Source organism: Poromitra crassiceps (genome assembly GCF_964638095.1).
Source record: "Poromitra crassiceps genome assembly, chromosome: 4".
NCBI lineage: Eukaryota > Metazoa > Chordata > Actinopteri > Beryciformes > Melamphaidae > Poromitra > Poromitra crassiceps.
The window spans coordinates 41,816,648-41,836,764 of record NC_139626.1 but is presented as its reverse complement, the minus strand read 5'-3'; the positions used below and the strand labels follow the sequence as shown (position 1 = coordinate 41,836,764).

Sequence of the window (20,117 nt, the reverse complement as noted above, 5' to 3'; positions counted from 1 at the left end):
GTTTATTTGCACACATATACATATTATATACAGTAAAAAAAAAAAAAGTCTGAACATTGTGCAGGAGAGGTTAAAGCCAAAAATAAATGCATGTCCATTATTATGTACCAATATAAACAGGCTTTTATTTGTGAAAAATTAAGGAGCCACAAGACTCACAATTTGAGGCTGGAGATCAATTTGGCATTTAACTAAATTAGATTTAAAGATGTAACTAGGTTTCAGAGTTAAAGATCACATTCCCATATTTCCACACTTGCCCTGGAGATGGATAGGAATATAGCCCAGAGATACCAGATGACCCAACTGCTCAGAAAGTCCACAGTGATTCTGAGCTGCCCTTCAGTTTATGCAACAGAATCAAAGTCCCACTCAGTGAGAGCTTGAGAACAATCGGCGATCTTCTTCACCTGCTGGCAACTCAGAGTCTCGGAGCACATGGGACACACACTCTCCGTCTCCAGCAGCCTGGACACACCAAGAAAAAACAGATAGAAACATAAGCAAGCGTTTCTAATACCGGTACATGGAGTAAGGACAATCCGCTTTTAACCTGCATTCACACAGTTCTTCAATCACCTTGAAAAGTTCGGTCTAGAACAGGGTGGGAATTTCCATATGCCAGCGCACAAAGGCCATTGCTCTACTGACATCGTGAAGAGCGATTTTTCATAAATTGTGTGGTAAAATGAGCCAATTACAGACAGTAGCAGGCTGCCAAGGTGGCCTTAGGGATCTCAGGGCAGCACGGCCAGGGGGAAGGGCAACAGAAAATCCCACCCTGGTCTAGAAGTGTTCTGTGTTAATGTCTATGATTAGGAAAATGTGATTTTGGTAGGGTTCCTTCACATTTTCCATTTCAAAATTGCATACTTTTTCACATCTGAGTACACGCACCGTGTTTTGTGTGCCTTGCGCACATTCTTTTCGGCTCGCTTTGGGTCGTCTCGTCACTTTTTCATGACTTTAGAACAGCCTCGACCGTAAGCTTGCTCAGTGACCCCATGTCTAAATCTGAGCACCACTTCTACGGTGACATGGCGTCTTTTTAATGAGTCCCGATACATGACGGGCACATTTACTGTAAATAGTTGTGTACGTGTAACCCGAGTGAATCAGCTGAGATTCCTTACAGAACAAACTGCGAGTAGAGAGCGGGGAATTCACAGTGAGGACACGCACACCAGTCCTCTTTCAGCATATGGCGACCCTGGGAACAGGAAAAGGGAGATGGAGGATCGAGAGAGAACACGAATAAAGGACAGACAAGTGAAAAAAATTCAAGTCTAAGGAAGGTATTTTGGTAAAAATACAGTGCGGGTGCATGTGCGTGTGTGTGTGAGTGCAAGTGAGGATTTGTTTGCGACGCGTGTTACCGTGGCGATGCAGTAGGGCAGGTTGTTCTTGCAGGACATGCACAGCAGTTCGTTCTGTGGCAGCTGGAAGCCACAGAAGGGACACGGAGTAGTTTCCTCCTCCAGCTCTGACGTATCTGGACGACTGCGTGGACGGCGGGGTAAAGCGGGTGGAGCAGGACAGAGGGACAAAGTGAGGAAGTACAGATGTGTTGGAAAGGAAATGAAAGGGGTGTAGTAGTGACACAGAGTGGAAGAAGGGTCGATGCTTGTCGCTCACCGAACCATGGCTTCGATCTTCTTCCTGTACTTGGGGTCGATCTCGTTGCGGTACTCCGGTCTCATCAGCATGGCGGCGAAGCTGAAAGCCGAGTTCTTCAGGCCGGCGCGGTGACACTCGATCACCGCCGACGTCAGGATGGGCACGATGTCTGCACACAAACACACGTTCAGTTGGACTTTTTAAATGGAAAATGACTTATGAATCTCATTTAGCTTTTGTGATTTTTTTTAAACATGACATTTCAGTTTGTTGGGAAATGGGGCCCAATGTGTGAACTCACGTGCAGGAAACTTGCTGATGTTGTTGCTTACGCGGATGAGCATGCGTGCGCCCTTTAAGTGGTCTCCCCTCTTCACATGGATCTACGGGAAAAAAAACATTTACAGTCAAGAGGACTACTATGTGATATGGCTTCCACCTCCATAAGGCCCTCAAGGTTCTTTTCAAAGACAGAGATGCTTCAGTCTTTGTCCCTGGAAAATTCCTCATCGTAGGGCTGCACAATTATGGTCAAAATGATAATCACGATTTTTTTTTTTATCAATATTGAGATTACTCTTTGACTTTGGGAACATCATGCATTTATTGAACTAAAAGAATAAAAAAACATTGGATTTCTTTGAACTGTCATCTTCTGCCAAGGAAGGTTTAAAAATGAACAGACAAACACACCGGCTCTCTGGAGCTGAAACTACACGCACCACTGTGAGGGAAAAGGGTGCGCTGGATAAGACAAAAGGAGAGCAACATTGCTAAACGGAATGCAGCAGGTTTTACCTCAATTGTCTTGTTTTCATGAGTGTGGGAAGCCAAAATCTTGATCACAATTAATATTTGATGAATTGTGCAGCCCTACCCCATCGTGTTGATCACAGTACATAACACCCTCTCAAGCATGGTTGGTGTGTGACAGCATGAAGAAGGCATTAGCCAGTAGCCACTACGGCTGTAAGGACCTTGACTAGCAGGTAGGAGTGGAGGATCATCAGATTGGTGGCCATCTCAGCAGGGATCTTAATCTTCTGGGCCTGCAGCTCTGTGTACATGCTGAACAGCACGTCGTGGGCGTTCCGGTAATTCCCTGCAAGAGTCACACACACACACACACACACACACACAAAAAGAGAAACATACAATTAAGGTTCTGTCACTTCCTTGTTGGTGTTTGTGTGATTGCTTGTGTAGGCTACCTGCACACTGCTCTTCCCTGGCGATGATGATGGCGGTGCGAGCAGCCTCCCTGTACTGCTGCAGCGCCATGTAGAGACGGAACAGGTACTTGGCATCCTGGGAAGGGGGCGGGGGCACAGGTCAGCCAATCGTCAGCATTTTTAGAAAACTCACTCGCCCCCTTTTCCTCTCTCTGTGTTCAGTGGTTACCTTGGGCATGCCGTCACTCTCCCCCATCAGGTAATCTATCAGCTGGTTGGTTAGAGAAATGTCCTTGGCCTGGCCCACCTACAACACACACACACACACACACACACAATAGAATATCCAAACATATATGTACATAGTCCATTGGGATATTCATAACCTCCCAGTTTGTCCCCACACAGCTCACCGTCTCAATAGCCATCTGGACAGCCAGGTTGTCATCGGTGTTGGGACACTTCAGAAAGTGCTTCAGGGCCTGAGACAGAGGGAGGGACAGAGAGGAAGACCAATACTGACTGCTGCCTCAGCGAATACAGGAATGAACGGGTGGATGGATCAATGAATGAACATATAAATAAATGAATGAATCAACCAACCCATCAATGTCTGAACATATAAATGTAGAATTGAATGAACTTACTCTGCTGTACTGGCCACACTTCTGGAAGAACTTGCCAGCCTGCAGGTGTTTCTTCTCCCCCTCAAAGTAGAGAGCAATGCTCTGGTAGTCCTCTTGCGTCGCATCGGAGCCTGCACACACGCACACACACACGCACACACACACACACACACACACACACACACACACACACACACACACACACACACACCAACAACAACAACAACACTCTAATGCAATTAATATTCAAGTTGTACTTGTGTAGTATACCCATAATGCTCTACACTGACACACACACACACACACACACACACACACAGGCTGACCGATGATGTCGGCGTAGACCTCCATCTGTCCGTGCTGCTGTGCCAGTTGGAAGGCTTCGTCGTTGCACTGAGACAGCACCAGGAACTGGATGGCTGAACCGTAGTCATTTAGCCGCAAGAAGAACCTGAGACACACACACACACACACACACACACACACACACACACACACACACACACAGAGGTGTATGTAAATCTCAATTGCACAAATAGACAAAGTAGCTAAGTAAAAAACAGTTTGTTTTTAAACATTTAATAGTTGACTGCCTCACTTTTTCATGGGGCTAATTTAGAGCCACGACTTTGGTTTATGGTAGGGTGACCAGACTTTGTCCGGGACAGTCCCGGTTTCAGGATGGCCGTCCCGTTCAGGGTCCCGACAGATATCTCTCGGAATCGGGACACTCAAACTGTCCCAGTTTCCACCACAATTAAACTAATAATGATAGTATTCTGGTTGTTTTTCAGCGCTTACATAGATGTTTATCATGTTGTGTCATGTGGAATGAAGTTGAATGAACCTCCATTATGAAAGAAAGTGTGCCTGTGAGAAGCAGAAGGCAGCCAGGACCTGCAGTGCTACAAAATGCAGCCAAAACCAAAGCTGTGTAGACAGTTTTCATGGAATTGTGTTGCTAGGGAACAGTTTGAAACCTACTGTAGCTTATTTCCTTGCTTGTTGGTCCTACCTGGCGACCATCTTTGCTCCGTCGATGCTCTGCGTCTCCCTGACAACACGGACGGCGTCCTCCGGGTTGTTCAGGTGGTCCAGCAGCACGCGAATCACGTTGTCCCAGTCCTTTGCACTCTCATAGGCCTGCGCCGCTTCCTTATACCTGCCGTGGGCACACACACACATGCACGCACACACGCACATGCACGCGCGCGCACGTACGCACGCACACGTACGCACGCACACACACACACACACACACACACGCGCACACACACACACACACACACACACACACACACACACACACACACAGGCTGCATCAGTTTCTTTTTCAACTATAAACTTCCACTGTTGTTAATGGAGACAGTCAGACAAACAGACGGAGAACCTACTTGCCGTCCATCTCCTTGGCCTTGGCGTACTGCAGGTGGATCTTAGGAGAGGAGACGTGTGGGAGCAGCTCTCCCACCTTCGCCCTGAGTATGGAGTTGCATAAAGTCAGAGGTGGACAGACTTTTACAGGTCTCTGTATGTTGGTATCTGCCTCACCAGACTTTTACAGGTCTCTGTATGTTGGTAACTGCCTCACCAGACTTTTACAGGTCTCTGTATGTTGGTATTTGCCTCACCAGACTTTTACAGGTCTCTGTATGTTGGTAACTGCCTCACCAGACTTTTACAGGTCTCTGTATGTTGGTAACTGCCTCACCAGACTTTTACAGGTCTCTGTATGTTGGTATCTGCCTCACCAGACTTTTACAGGTCTCTGTATGTTGGTAACTGCCTCACCAGACTTTTACAGGTCTCTGCATGTTGGTAACTGCCTCACCAGACTTTTACAGGTCTCTGTATGTTGGTATCTGCCTCACCAGACTTTTACAGGTCTCTGTATGTTGGTAACTGCCTCACCAGACTTTTACAGGTCTCTGTATGTTGGTATTTGCCTCACCAGACTTTTACAGGTCTCTGTATGTTGGTAACTGCCTCACCAGACTTTTACAGGTCTCTGTATGTTGGTAACTGCCTCACCAGACTTTTACAGGTCTCTGCATGTTGGTAACTGCCTCACCAGACTTTTACAGGTCTCTGTATGTCGGTATTTGTCTCACCAGTTCTTGCAGCGGATGTAGACCGATGCAGCCTTGTCGTAATACTGGCCTTTCTCGTACAGCTGAGCAGCCTCAGAGAATTGCTGTATGAAAGGAAAGGAAAACAGAAAAGCAGAGGCACAAAAAGTAAGAAAAGGCTAAAAAAGCATTAAGGAGAGAGAGAGAGAGAGAGAGAGAGAGAGAGAGAGAGAGAGAGGGATGAAGTGGACTCTCTACCTTCATGCTCTCCAGGATGGCTCCACATTCCTTCTTGAGGACTCTGCTGGGGTGCTGGATGGCCTGCGCCGCCCCTCTCCTGATGTCGCCCATGCGGATGGACATCCTGGCTACGCCCCCCTGGCACGCCTCGTCGTGCTCCTGGTACTACACAGCCAGGGAGAGACGGAGGGAGAGAGATGGAGTTGGAGGAGAGGCTATGAGAGAGCGCAATGAAGCACTTCTGAAAAACTACAAGAGAACAGTGGTAAGTGTAGACACTTCACGAGCCACATTGTGTTGAATGTTCACAAGGTCACACTTGGACAGCACATTGAAAAGTGAAGTTGTTCTAGCAAGTGAAATATCACTTTAGCATGTTAAAAAAAAGAATAACTTGGCTAGCATTGTTAGAAGATGAGCTCAGATATACTGCTCTTACCGTTTGGTTGAGGGTCATGCCTTTCTCATAGTGTGACAGTGCATTCACATAGTCTCCACTACAAAGACAGAGAGAGTTCGTTAGTGTGCATAAATCATGTGTGTGTGTGTGTGTGTGTGTGTGTGTGTGTGTGTGTGTGTGTGTGTGTGTGTGTGTGTGTGTGTGCGTGTGTGCGTGCGTGCGTGCGCCGTGTGTGCGTGTACTTACATAAACTCCAGATGGACAGCATATTCTTTAGATATAAAGGGAATCTGGTCTTCTGCCAGCCTCTTGGCCAGCATCAGAGCACTGTCCCAATGCAACAGGTCTCTCCTCATCTAACACACACACACACACACACACACACACACACACACACACACACACACACACGATAGGCAGTTGAAATCATCAGTTTGATGATCCCATTGTCTGCTGACAATACCCGTGTTTCCAGTTAATTTCACACTTAATGGTAACTCATAAGCAGCAAAGCACCTGTCTTTACAATCACTTACGTTCGGTATAGAGCTGACAGTAACTTGTAATTGTAGCTTGTGACTGAATGCCAGACTTTCCTATAAACCCAAACAGGACAGGCATCTGCCCTGGAGAACATGCTGCATGAAGTCTGGGCACATTTACACTGCCTTTGTCTCTAGAGGACACATGCTGTTTACTCTTTAGGCCTGTGTGTGTGTGTGTGTGTGTGTGTGTGTGTGTGTGTGTGTGTGTGTGTGTGTGTGTGTGTGTGTGTGTGTGTGTGTGTGTGTGTGTGTGTGTGTGTGTGTGTGTGTGTGTGTGTGTGTGTGTGTGTGTGTGTGTGTGTGTGTGTGTGTGTGTGTGTGTGTGTGTGTGTGTGTGTGTGTGTGTGTGTGTGTGTGTGTGTGTGTGTGTGTGTGTGTGTGTGTGTGTGTGTGTGTGTGTGTGTGTGTGTGTGTGTGTGTGTGTGTGCGTGCGTGTGTTTGTTTCTGTGTTACCTCCAAAGCAGCGATGGGACAGTTTGAGGACAGATAGAGGTCCTGAGCCAGGTTGTAGTCATTCAGGAACATGGCCAAATGACCTGCCAACAAATTCCTGTCCTCTATACCCTAGAGCCAGAGGATGAGAGAGACAGAGAGAGAAGAAAAACATGGTGCCTGTTATCAAGAGTGTGTGAAACACGAACCATGGTGTGTGTGTGTGTGCTGTTGTGTGTCTTTTACCTGGGTGCCCTGCAGCGACAGGACCATGCCTACGTTGCCACTCATGCGGTAGACTTGGATGGCCAGCTCCACCTCCATGTGGACCAGACAGGCTCGGCCCATCTCTGCCCAGTCCGCCCCGCTGCCCGCAGACTTACACAGATCCCAGGCTTCAGGGAACCTGACCAGGACACACACACAGAAGAATGTTATATTTTTATATTATTATATAAAACCCTTTTAATATATATTAAAAAAAAAATTGACAGGCAGTTTTGGACAAACTTGTAACTAAACTACATTTACACACAATCATGGACATTATCCTGAGCAATAAAACAAAACCACAGAAGCTGAATATGAGACTTGTAAAAAAATGGCAGAAAACCCAAATAAGCACAATTCCTAAACTACAACATCTACAGTATTAGAAGTGATCATGGACTGGACTCCGGCGCGAGCGCAGGTCTCAGATCCACAACGTACCCCGACCTGACACAAAAACCTAGCACTTTTCAAGGGCAAATTATTTCAAAATTACGGGTCAATAATTCACAGAGACGTTCATATGTACCAGTCTCATAAGTGATCGAGTGCAATTTAGTTTCCAGTCATGCTTACGCATCGAGATGAATCATTAACACTTAACATAAACTCAAAGCACTCTTGAAATCCTGAGTATTTCTTAAGTGCTCTCAAGACCTAGGTGACCAGCAATGACAGAGCGCAGCGCAAAGAGTGATACTGTCGGTAGGAAGTAAGTGTATCAAGCTTGGCCCAGCATTTTTTTTATAAATCCAAGCTCTTTCAAGTACTCAATTATATTTTTATTCAATTTGTTTATTTTGTATTCAACACTTTCCAGGCCCGTGGCAACTCTGACTGACTGATATGAAGCGTTCCTCATCAGGTAGCAGCATCATGGCCGACCTCTTGAGCGTGAGTGCCTGGGCGAGCTGCGTGCTGAGCGCGTGCGGGGCGTCGGCCTGCGTGCTGCTGGACGAGAGGCTGAGGAAGGCGTGTGTGCTCAGGGCCACCTCGCTCGTCACGCCACTCGCCGTCTGGCACGTCAGCTCCCCGTTGTACAACAGCAAAGGCTTCTGGGAGTAAGGCAGCCCCGTGCTACCCACCAGCACCACCTGGAGGCCTGAGAGCAGAGAGAGAGAAAGAATGAGGAGAAATTCCCCCCAATCTTTGCACTCCTTACTATTGGTTGGCTGTCATTGTCGTAATCTAGGAATATCATCTGCTGTTGAACTCACTGTAAAAGAAGGGGGTCAGAGAGGAGGAGGGAGACAGAGACATGGACAAGAAGGCAGAAGGAGTGAGGAGAGACAGAGACATGGACAAGAAGACAGAAGGAGTGAGGAGAGACAGAGGAAGGGAGAGAAAGAGATGGAGGGTATGAAAAGGAGAAGTATACCAAGGTTCCCACACCTTCTTAAACATCAAATTCAAGGACTTTCCAGGCCCAATTCCCTCGAATTCGAGGACCCAACACGGCATAGTTTGAGACACGGATCAAGGTTCAGGGTATATGCAGGAATCCTGAACATAAATTCAATACATTTTAAGACCTTTTTAATACTTTTTCAAGACCTCAACGCCACTTTCGTCATATCAGCGATAGAGAGGTGTAAATCACAAGTTTCATCACGATACAATATTATATAGATTCTTTGATATGGTATTTGCTGATATCACAAAGTCTACCACGATGTGATTTCAATTCAATTCAGGGGTCTATGATCAATATGGGATGATATCATAATAAGCTCATTTAACATCATCAGCACAATAGCTACAAAATGTAATACCTCTCAAATGGCAATAAAGACTTTTTAATACTTTCTAAGGGCCTTAATTTTTTGATCAACTTTTAATACTTTTCAAGACCCCCGTGGGCCAGATACCCTGAGGTTAATTACTGTTACAGCACTGAGAATCTTTATAATGAGAACTAGCAGGAGTGTGTGTACGTGTACGCGCGTTATTATCTCCCTACCGTATATGGTGGTTTTATGCAGGGCGTAGGTGTAGACCTTGTCGTCGTCGTAAGCTACAAACACTCCTCGGTCAGTGGGCCAGTTCTCCCACAGCACTCCTGTGATGGTGGGAGAGAAGTTGGGGAGCTCATAGAAGCAGTCTGTCGCCTGGTTGGACACAAACACAACAGTATAGTGAAAAACAGCCAGCAGCACGTTTAGTCATATTTCAGTCAGTGTCAAACACTGCAACGCTGTGTCCTTTGACGTGCACACGATCATCGATGCATGATGTATCATCGGATAAAGGAGACAGTGTGAGTTTGATGAAAGCATTTCTGTGGTTTAAAGTAACACAATTTCCTCCAATAAGCTCAGTCTTTATGGTTTTCATTTGATACTTGGGCTAGTTTACTAGAATGTGACGCAATAAAATCCAGCCTGCAGGCAACACTGGACTGTTCACAAGGCCAAAAATTAAATAGATTTCTAGTAGAACTCGAGACGTGTTGGTCAGATCACATCTTAATTAATCTCGCCTACATAAATGATTAACTGCATCTCTTCTTGCCACGATATTTCATCACATTGTGCAACTTTTAAATGCTCCGTTTTATCAAAGGGCAATAAACCTGAACCTGAATTATGTGTGTATGTAAGTTCAGCTGTGTATTAGTCTCGCTGGCCAGCCTCCTCTCCCTTCCGTCCGAGGAGTCTGGCGCCGCAGGTCTCCATAACTGGGATAAACCCTCCCCTGCTCTACTCCGCTCTCCCATTGGAGGTGTCGGTTTCAGACGCTGCCGGGTTTCCGCTCCCCGCTTAAGAAGCTCTGTCATTGGCTCCGACCATGTCAATCAGAGTGGCTTCCGCTCCCTCCTCCCTGTGTGTTGCTGTAAATAGTCCCCTGTCGACTCAGGGAAAACAACAATGCTAACTAGCTAGCAAGCTAACGGCAGAAACCTACACGCTAGCTCGTTGCTACACGCTGAAAACGGCAAGTTGGATTGTTTGAAACTATTTTCCAAGGGCACTGCCTCTAAGCGCCACCCATCGCAATCCCACTATGGAGACCTGCGGCGCCAGACTCCTCGGACGGAAGGGAGAGGAGGCTGGCCAGCGAGACTAGCTGTGTATGGATGGTTGTATATCAAGTGTACTGACGTTGCCGGGGGAGAGCAGGAAGCCGCCGTTCTTGTTGTCGATGAAGACCAGCCGCGAGCCGTTGGGGTCGGGGAACACCTTCCTCACGCCCACAGAGTGGCTGTGGCTGTTCACCGTCTGCCAGTCCTCCAGTAACACACACACAACACTGCCCGACTGACCGAGAGAGAGGGAGAGAGAGAGAGGTTACAACTTCCACTCGCAAAAGAGAGAGTAAACAACTATGGGGAAATTAGAGAAACAGTGGAAACACGGTCACGTGAGAAAATAGACAGAAATACAGAAAGAAAATGGAAGAAGGTTGGGATAGAGAGAGACAGGAGGAGCGATAATGAAAAAGAGAAGAGGTGGAAGAGAGAGAAAAAGATAAGAGATAAGATAAGAGAAAGACCGAAACGGAAGGAGCAGCAAAAGAAGCAAGATTTGCAACTGCTTGAGAGTGGATGTCCACAAAGATTTTGAGCAGTGTTAAAACCACAAAATATGATGAAATATATGAATACAAATCCAATGTCATAGCTTCCCGAGGTTTAGTTCGCATTGAATATTTGTCTTGGGTTTGGTGATGAATAATTGCATAAAAGGGGGAAAAGCTGAAATCACAATACTGACAACTGTTGACATCAGCCTGCTCCCTGATGTATGATGACAAAGTGGGAGGTGGGCCTCCCCAGCAGTTTCAGGGGAGGCTCAGTGAATGGAAGTGAAACAAATATGACATTAGTTACTAAAAGGAGATGTCATAGAATACCCTAAATGTGTGTGATTTGGTTAAAGAAATAGTTCAGAGATGCAGTAGTTTGGGGGGGAATTTGACAGTTTTTCCCACTTTCCCAGAGTCAGACCTTTTTATCTTTTTTTGGTATAGTCTGAAGTTTGTCAAACAGTAATATCAGCCCGGGTCAAACAATGGGGGTCAAACAACATAATCATGATCCCATAGGCATCCAGGAATTAAGAAAGGGGGGGTATTTTTTCCAAGCTTTGTCTTGGGGGAGGCCCACAGTCTCAGACTTTGAAAACCCCTGCAATAGAGAATTAATTTGGGAAAGGATCATTTTCTAGTTCAGAAATGATAGTTACAGTTAGTTATCTGTGTGTTCAAGTCTTCATTGTGGTCTAGTTTATAGCTTTAGGAGAAATTGGATTGGGCCTGGGTTGTCCTCGGCTACAGAGTACCGCAGGGATGACGTATTTTTGTAGGCGGAAGGCGGAAGTTCCAGAGACGTTGGAGCTTAAGGGGAAAAGTGAATGGGGTTTTAGAATGGGTATTTTACTTAAATGTATAAAATAAGGTCTGTGGTTAACAAAAGTTTATGGGAGTGGTCATTTGTGTTCAGCAGGATAATCTTCACAAACGTGAATCACTTTTATGACTTTTGAAACGTAAATGCATCTTTTTAAGCGCGATTTTCAGAAAACGTTAAAAAAAACATGCTACTTCCGGACTCATTCCTGTGGTGCTCTATAGGAAAGGCCATGAGGGGGAAAATGGGTCAGCGTTGCCTTCAAAGAAACCCTGTGAGGTTCCTCAAAAGTAAGTGATCTGACTGTGGTGAGATGATGAGCCTTACATCAGTGCCGTAGTAAAGGAAGTCAGCAGTGAGTGCGTGGCAAAGTATCCTCCCTTTTCTGTCATCATCTGGAAACAGCTTCATCTGCCTCTTCTCCTCCTGGTCCTCGCCTTCAATCTAAAACACAAGTACAGGTGTGCTTTCACACTCAGAACACACGTACAGGTGTGTTTTCACACTCAGGACACACATACAGGTGTGCTTTCACACTCAGAACACACGTACAGGCATGCTTTCACACTCAGAACACACATACAGGTGTGCTTTCACACTCAGGATACACATACAGGTGTGCTTTCACACTCAGGACACACGTACAGGTGTGTTTTCACACTCAGGACACACGTACAGGTGTGCTTTCACACTCAGGACATACAGGTGTGTTTTCACACTCAGGACACACATACAGGTGTGTTTTCACACTCAGGACACACATACAGGTGTGCTTTCACACTCAGGACACACGTACAGGTGTGTTTTCACACTCAGGACACACACACAGGTGTGTTTTCACACTCAGGACACACATACAGGTGTGCTTTCACACTCAGGACATACAGGTGTGTTTTCACACTCAGGACACACTTACAGGTGTGCTTTCACACTCAGGACACACATACAGGTGTGCTTTCACACTCAGGACACACGTACAGGTGTGTTTTCACACTCAGGACACACATACAGGTGTGCTTTCACACATACAGGTGTGCTTTCACACTCAGGACACACATACAGGTGTGCTTTCACACTCAGGACATACAGGTGTGCTTTCACACTCAGGACATACAGGTATGCTTTCACACTCAGGACACACATACAGGTGTGCTTTCACACTCAGGACACACATACAGGTGTGTTTTCACACTCAGGACACACGTACAGGTGTGTTTTCACACTCAGGACACACGTACAGGTGTGTTTTCACACTCAGGACACACGTACAGGTGTGTTTTCACACTCAGGACACACATACAGGCGTGTTTTCACACTCAGGACACACGTACAGGTGTGTTTTCACACTCAGGACACACATACAGGTGTGTTTTCACACTCAGGACACACGTACAGGTGTGTTTTCACACTCAGGACACACATACAGGTGTGTTTTCACACTCAGGACACACATACAGGTGTGCTTTCACACTCAGGGGGAAACGAAAGAATTATGCAAAAGTGTGAAACCTGTACACAACTGCTTTGCTACACATACAGACTATTCACTGTATAATATATGGACAACGCGTCTCCACTTCCTAAAATGCAAAAATGAAGCCAAAATATCTTGTTTCAGCGAGCTGCCATCTTGCTTGTTTGGTGTCATTTGGGACCAGAGTCTGCGCAGTAGAGTCGGGCTGAGCCCCCTCAGCCGTGCCGCAGTCTGACAGAGGTTTGAGAGTGGCTGTTTGGCTCATGTCCCATCCGCTAACATAGAGGGGGGCAGTATTTATGACCTATACTGCAGCCAGCCACCAGGGGGCGATCAAGATGCTTTGGCTTCACTTTGTGGGAGCTGACATGATGTCCACATATTGTGCCGTCAGTGATACCGATAGCTCACCCACTCACCATGTGCAGCTGTACTTTCCCCTCAAACATCGCTGCTGCGTAGTCCGAGTTAAGGCACATGCTGGCTATCGTCCCCAGGTACTCAATGTCCTTCAGCCTGTTACAACCTGAGTGAAACACAAAAATAGTTATACTCCCATGCATGACTACACACACACACACACACACACACACACACACACACACACGATAGCATATTTAACATATCACACACACACCGCCCACACCGCCGTAGAACCAGGCTCGGTTGTTCATTCCCACGGCCACATGGAATGGCCCCACTGCAATGAAAGTAGGCTCCACTTCCACTTCTAGGACCACAGGACTCTCCTGAGAAACACAGGGAGCGAGAGAGGAACTGAAGATCCTGTAGGTCCCGCAGGGAACAAAACAAACAACAAATACCCGTCCGGTGTGTGTGTGTGTGTGTGTGTGTGTGTGTGTGTGTGTGTGTGTGTGTGTGTGTGTGTGTGTGTGTGTGTGTGTGTGTGTGTGTGTGTGTGTGTGTGTGTGTGTGTGCGTGCGTGTCCTCCTCACCCCCTCCACCTGGTTGGAGACAGTGACCTCGAGCAGCGAGGTGAGGTAGGCCAGCCTGGTACCGAAGCTGTCCCCCAGGATGGGCAGCCTGGTCAGGAACACATGGAGCGTCCCTCTCTGGGTGGATATCGCCAACAGCTGCCCGTCATCTGTCCAGGCCAACTGGTCCAGACCTGAGGGAGGAGGAGAGAGAGGGAGGGAGAGGGTATTATTTTGATTTTGTTGTTGTTGTTATATGTTGTTGTATTTTATGTTTCAGGTACATACAGTATGATACATTATGATTATACATGATATGATACATGATGATTAGTAGTATGAATAGTATGAATAGAGGAGTGAGAGCTTGATATGCTGTTCACTTCCTTTCTGTACCTCTCCCTTTGCAGCAACAAATACAACACTCTTAACAGCACCAATAATGTACAGTAAGCAGTGAAATAAGGGTCGGCAGCAAAACTGTCCAAAATATTTCAAAAATTTACAAAACAAAAAACAAAAACAATAAAAGTCTATCACAGTATTTCCCGAATATTGTGATTTTGAAAATTGACACACACAAAAAGAGAAAAAGAAACAAAGAAAAATTGGATATGATTGAAAATGGGCCCAAGCCTAGTCTCACCTTTAGTCTCGTCATCCAGACGAACGATGTTGCTGATGTCTTTAAGATCAGACAGCTCATGGATCTTTATGCTGCAAAGACACACACACACACACACACACACACACACACACACACACACACACACACACGGCTTTAGACCTTTTTACATACACACCTGTCATACATACTTTGAACCTGTGCGTGTGTGTGTGTGTGTGTGTGTGTGTGTGTGTGTGTGTGTGTGTGTGCGTGTGCATGCGCGCATGTGTGTGTGTGCCGTGCACCTGTTGTCCCCACAGGAGGCAGCCTTGTTTAAGGCCGGGGAGATGGCCACACTGTTGAGGCTGTCTTTATGGTTGTGAGCCTGGTACAGCTCCTGGCCGATCTCCCTGATGTGGGTGGAGATCACCACAAAGTAGCCATGGGAGAAGCCGATCAGTATATAGCCGTCACCGTACCTGGACGAGAGGGAGAGAGGGAGGGACTCGGACTCAGTACAAACCCCTCCTGGATATTTGGCTGTGTGGTGGAGTGGGCGCACTGTACCAGCGGTAGGAGACGATGCTTCCGTAGCGAGGCTGGAATTCCAGTTCTATCGGGTTTTCGGGGTCGTTGAGGTTGAAAAGGAACAGCGTCTTCTTCCCCACAGACACGCTCACCTGAAGGGTCAAAGGTCAGAGTCAGGTGAGTATGTGTGATGATGACATCATTCCTACGTCCAAAAATCCCCATCCCTGATTAATGTGTAGTCATGGAAATACTGCACAAAAGGAAAGTGTGTATGCTGCTCAATCACTTGAAAATGTTCTAATAAAGTGGAAATATTGCTTTAAATATCACACAGTTGCCAGATCAGACAAAGAAAACAAATCAGTTGCATAGAAGTGGAAGTTGTGTGAAATTATGACTCAAACAACAGGGAAGATTGTTTTAATAGCAACCCTCTAGGGATGAATGTGCTTTTCTCATTTCTTCACGTGTAGACCGGTGTAGACACACGCACACGTGCGCGCGCACACACACACGCACGCACGCACACACACACACACACACACACACACACACACACACACACACACACACACACACACTTACGGTGCTCTCTCCTGGAGACGACCTCTCATCTGTCTTCATCACAGAGAAGTAAACGTCAGCAGGCTCGCTGCGCAGCGTCGTCTGGCAGAACGACAGAAGGGAAGAACGGTATACCAGGTGCTCTTTCCTGTTAATATCCCTGTGCTTGCTCTGATATGCCTCTTTTCTACCTTTCCTCCAGCTGTTACTCTTTTACCTACTCTATCATACATGACCACTCTGACATTACTCTACCATACATGACCACTCTGACATTACTCTATCATACATGACTCTACCATACATGACCACTCTGACATTACTCCATCATACATGACTCTACCATACATGACCACTCTGACATTACTCCATCATACATGACCACTCTGACATTACTTGCACTATTGGACGCTTGTAATGGGTTAGGGTAAGAGTTACTGCAACAATAATCAATTGTCAAGGCAATGCTTACATCTGTGTGTTTGTGGCTGTGCGTGTGTGTTCACGCACACAGGCCTGTGCATGGGTGTATACCTGTCGGATTGTGTCCCCCTCATGGTTGCTGACGCTCAAAGAGCGGTCATCACTGCCCAGTGCCAGTAGATTATGAGTACTCCAACAACCACATGTGATCCTCTTGGTGTGTTTACCTAGTATGTGAGGTGAGGGAGGGGAGAGAGAGCATCAGTAATAGAGGAGACGTGAAAGGTAGAAAACCACAAACAAGTAACTGTGCAGTCGTGTGTGTGTGTGTGTGTGTGTGTGTGTTAGGGCTGTGAATCTTCACTGGCCTCACGATTCGATTCGATTACGATTCAGAGGGCTACGATTCGATTCGATTACGATTATCGATGCATCTCGATGCATCTTCAATCGATGCATCACTTTTTTCCCCAATACATGATTTATTTTTTCTCACTTTCATTTTTCTCACTGTGTGGCTACTTTTAATATAAAAGTGCATTTGGAATTGCATTGCATTATGATCCAAATAAACAACTGCATGTACTTCCATGATATTTTATTCGATTATTTAAAAAATTATAATAATAATTAATAATCGATTTTTGACATTTGTGAATCGATGCAGAATCGTGCACGTCCGCATCGCGATGCATCTTATAATCGATTATTTTTGACATCCCTAGTGTGTGTGTGTGTGTTTATATGTGTGTGCATGCGTTACCCAACACAGGGATCTTCCGTGAGGTCTGCTGGTTGTAGATCAACAGGTTTCCTTTAGCCGTCCCAACTGCCAACAGTGGGCTGGTCTTTGACCACGAGATGAAGGACATCTGATCCCTATTGAAAACAACACAAGCAGGAAGGAAACCGGGAATGCCTCGTTAAGAATTAGTGGTGCTAATGTAGTCTATACAAATACTGGCAGTGGCTCTGTTGAACAACAGCCTGGTAAAAGCATCCTGATCGCGTGAACTCACATTCCGTTTTGTTCTGCGTAACAGTCTGGCCTCCAACTCGCCCACATCGATTTCAGTGGGCGGGAGTACTTGTCTTGACAGACAACTGCTTCAGCCAATCAGCGTCACCAAATCCAAATCCACTCGAAAGGATGGCAAAAACTTGTTTTCCCGCCAAGAAACTCCACTGGTGCATACTCGTGTTCCTGTTTAACTCATTGAGTGCCAATGACGACAATCGTCATCAATTCGAATACTAACGTAGAGTGCCAATGACGACGATTGTCGTCAATTGCGTTTTTTGACGGTGGGACGTGGATCAAAGCCAGATCCATCTCCTGTGAAAGTATGGTGGATGTTGAATGTGTAAAAGCTATTTTAGGGACCCATTAGGTGGTGTGCTCTCCAGATTAGAGAAAGGCGAGGAAAAAAGAGAGAAGTCATGGGGAAACGGAAATCGCATCGGTATGCATCGATATGCATGAAGCATAACGTTAGCTGTGCCTGCAGCAGCCAATCTGCTGCCACAATTGAGCCCCTCCGTGTCCGCTGCGATAGCCCATCCGCATGATTAGTTGTGGAGTTGTTATTATTCTCAACTGGAAGCATGGGAGCCGGTAACAAATACACGCGGAACGCTGTGAAAAAGCTGGATGTAGCGCACTTTTCAGTGCAGAGCAAACTCAGCAGAGAGCCACCAGAGACACACCCACGGAGGAGGGGTTTGCAGTTGAGGGGGGGGGGGGGGGGCACGCAGGGCAGCATACAACACCGACCCAGACAGACCCAGACAGCAGGACAGGATTGGCAACACAAGCTAGAATATCTGATGCCCACCAGCAGTAAATCAAGACCAGCAAGAAGCTGCAACCAGCAGCGCACGCAGGGGCCAGCGCTGCTGGTTGCAGCTAAAAAATATTATTTTGCCAAACAAAATTCCTTTGTTTTCACTGTTTTATTGAAGGAAATTATTTTTGAGGTGTCACATCAGAAAATATTAGCTTCAGAGTCAGTGAATGTGCTTGAAATGCTTCATTTCACAAAAGGCTAATTATCTCAGCTTCTAATTTGAAACGTCTCTTTTTGCTCAAAACAACCTATCTTCTCCGGCTCATAACTAAAGAACGGAAATTATATCAATAAACTTTTTTTTGCTGATGATAGAAGATTCTCATCGTTCTTTGGGCGTGTTCGGTGTTTACATAGTAATATCACACAATATTCTGTGGGCCTCGAGAAATCACTGAAAACGCTCTGAAACTCTGGCACTGGGAGCGTCCGTTCTCCAAAAGTGGCTGGCACTCAATGAGTTAATTGTTGTTATTGAGTCTATTTCTTCAATAACTGCACTTATGGCTGTGTTTACCCACGTTAACGTTACCACTCTTTGCTTCGGGAGCCGCCATCCTGTTTTGCCTGATTGGCCGGTTATGTTGTCAATTACGAGGTAGGTCCCTGATTGGCCCGTGCATTTTGTAATTTAACGTAATTTAACGCCCGCACCGGCTGGAGGCCAGAATGATCCGCAGAACGAAACAGAATATGAGTTCACGTGATCAGGATGGTTTTACCAGGCTAGATGAACAAGGGCTGGAATTAGAAATGTGTCGGCGTGTCTGTCCCACCTCATGCCGCTGTCTATATGCGATGTCTTATTGACGCTGGCCTCCCACAGGTAGATGGAGCTGGACTTTTCAGCTATCACCGCCAGAATGTCCCCGTCCTTATCCCAGTCCATCGCCACACAGCGCCTGGAGGGAGCGAGAGGAAAGAGGAGAGAGACTTTTGAACAGCAATAAGTAATCAGCACAATACCTTTTACTTATAACATTATAAGCAGAAGACGTCAACAGATCTGTGGAATAGTCAAAACATGTCCTCTCTGTCCGCTTACCCTGGAAGGTTGAGTTCATTCCTCTTGTGCCCATATCGATCAAATATATTCACCGAGTTGTCATTTCTGCATGAGAAATGCACACATTTTAATTACATTTCTGTTTGAGTTCTTTCCAGTAGGCTACTTTACAAAGAAGTTGAATATTACAATATTTTGGTTGCACTCTATTCTCATGTCTCCAGCCACAGCAGTTTATACTCACCCTGCAACAGCGATGTAATTCCCAAGGGTTTTCTGCCATTTGTACTGCAGGGTGAAGTTTACCCACGCTTTGTCCGTGAGGGTGAAAACACGCTGTGGGCAGAAAAGGGATTTAAAATATGAATGTTTGTAATACAAACAAACATGTATGCTGATAAAAACTGAAATCGCCAAGAGGTTGGAAAACGCTGTCCGATAATGGACCTCGTCCTGTTACATAGCTCGTTGTGAATGAATGCCTGATAACGGAGCGTGTCACATAGCGTAAACCAGGTTATAAACCAGGTTGTTGTGATTATAACGTTACCCTGGTCTAGCTCTGGACCAGGGCTAGCAAGATGATATACCTAGCAATGTGTTAGCTTAGTTAGCAGGAGTTACCGTTAGAATGTAAACACATTCATATGACTAAAGCAAGCTCATCATAAACCAACGAGTAACTAATATGTTGTTGTAATTCTTTCCTTGGCGCCTACCTTCATTTTGATGACATTTAAGCTTTTAATTCAAAGCATCTTCGCTGCAACAGTTGTGTATATCCCAGAATGCTTCGCTGTTAGCGTCTGCAGAAGCTACAGCGATGTCATAGCAACAGCCATTATCCAATCAACTTTAGCTAGTAGCTACACCGATGTCAAGAGGCTAGGATAATACAATTTATATTAACTTCCGCTGACACTTTCAAAATAAATTGTCGATCGTATTGCAACACTTATTTTGTACACACAGACACACACACACACACACACACACACACACACACACACA

At 46.0% G+C, this 20,117-nt stretch overlaps 1 protein-coding gene across 1 annotated transcript; it reads right to left on the bottom strand.

Moving 5' to 3' along the window:
- Positions 1-54: 54 nt before the first annotated feature.
- Positions 55-19,893, bottom strand: LOC310774674 (WD repeat-containing protein 19-like). The gene is made up of 36 exons (XM_083634784.1): positions 19,826-19,893; positions 19,351-19,442; positions 19,146-19,211; positions 18,877-19,002; positions 17,017-17,132; positions 16,365-16,480; positions 15,852-15,932; positions 15,303-15,415; positions 15,041-15,214; positions 14,775-14,845; positions 14,150-14,322; positions 13,831-13,942; positions 13,613-13,719; positions 12,047-12,163; positions 10,473-10,628; positions 9,332-9,479; positions 8,257-8,473; positions 7,348-7,507; positions 7,123-7,233; positions 6,371-6,480; positions 6,164-6,221; positions 5,743-5,889; positions 5,527-5,609; positions 4,810-4,893; positions 4,431-4,577; positions 3,742-3,866; positions 3,437-3,546; positions 3,203-3,271; positions 3,019-3,096; positions 2,829-2,925; positions 2,595-2,719; positions 1,919-2,000; positions 1,636-1,786; positions 1,377-1,500; positions 1,134-1,210; positions 55-468 (listed from the first exon to the last, which is right to left on the bottom strand). Exons 1-36 carry the CDS (start codon positions 19,829-19,831, stop codon positions 348-350), a joined length of 4,050 nt encoding a protein of 1,349 aa, XP_083490910.1. The 5' UTR covers positions 19,832-19,893; the 3' UTR covers positions 55-347.
- Positions 19,894-20,117: the final 224 nt, after the last annotated feature.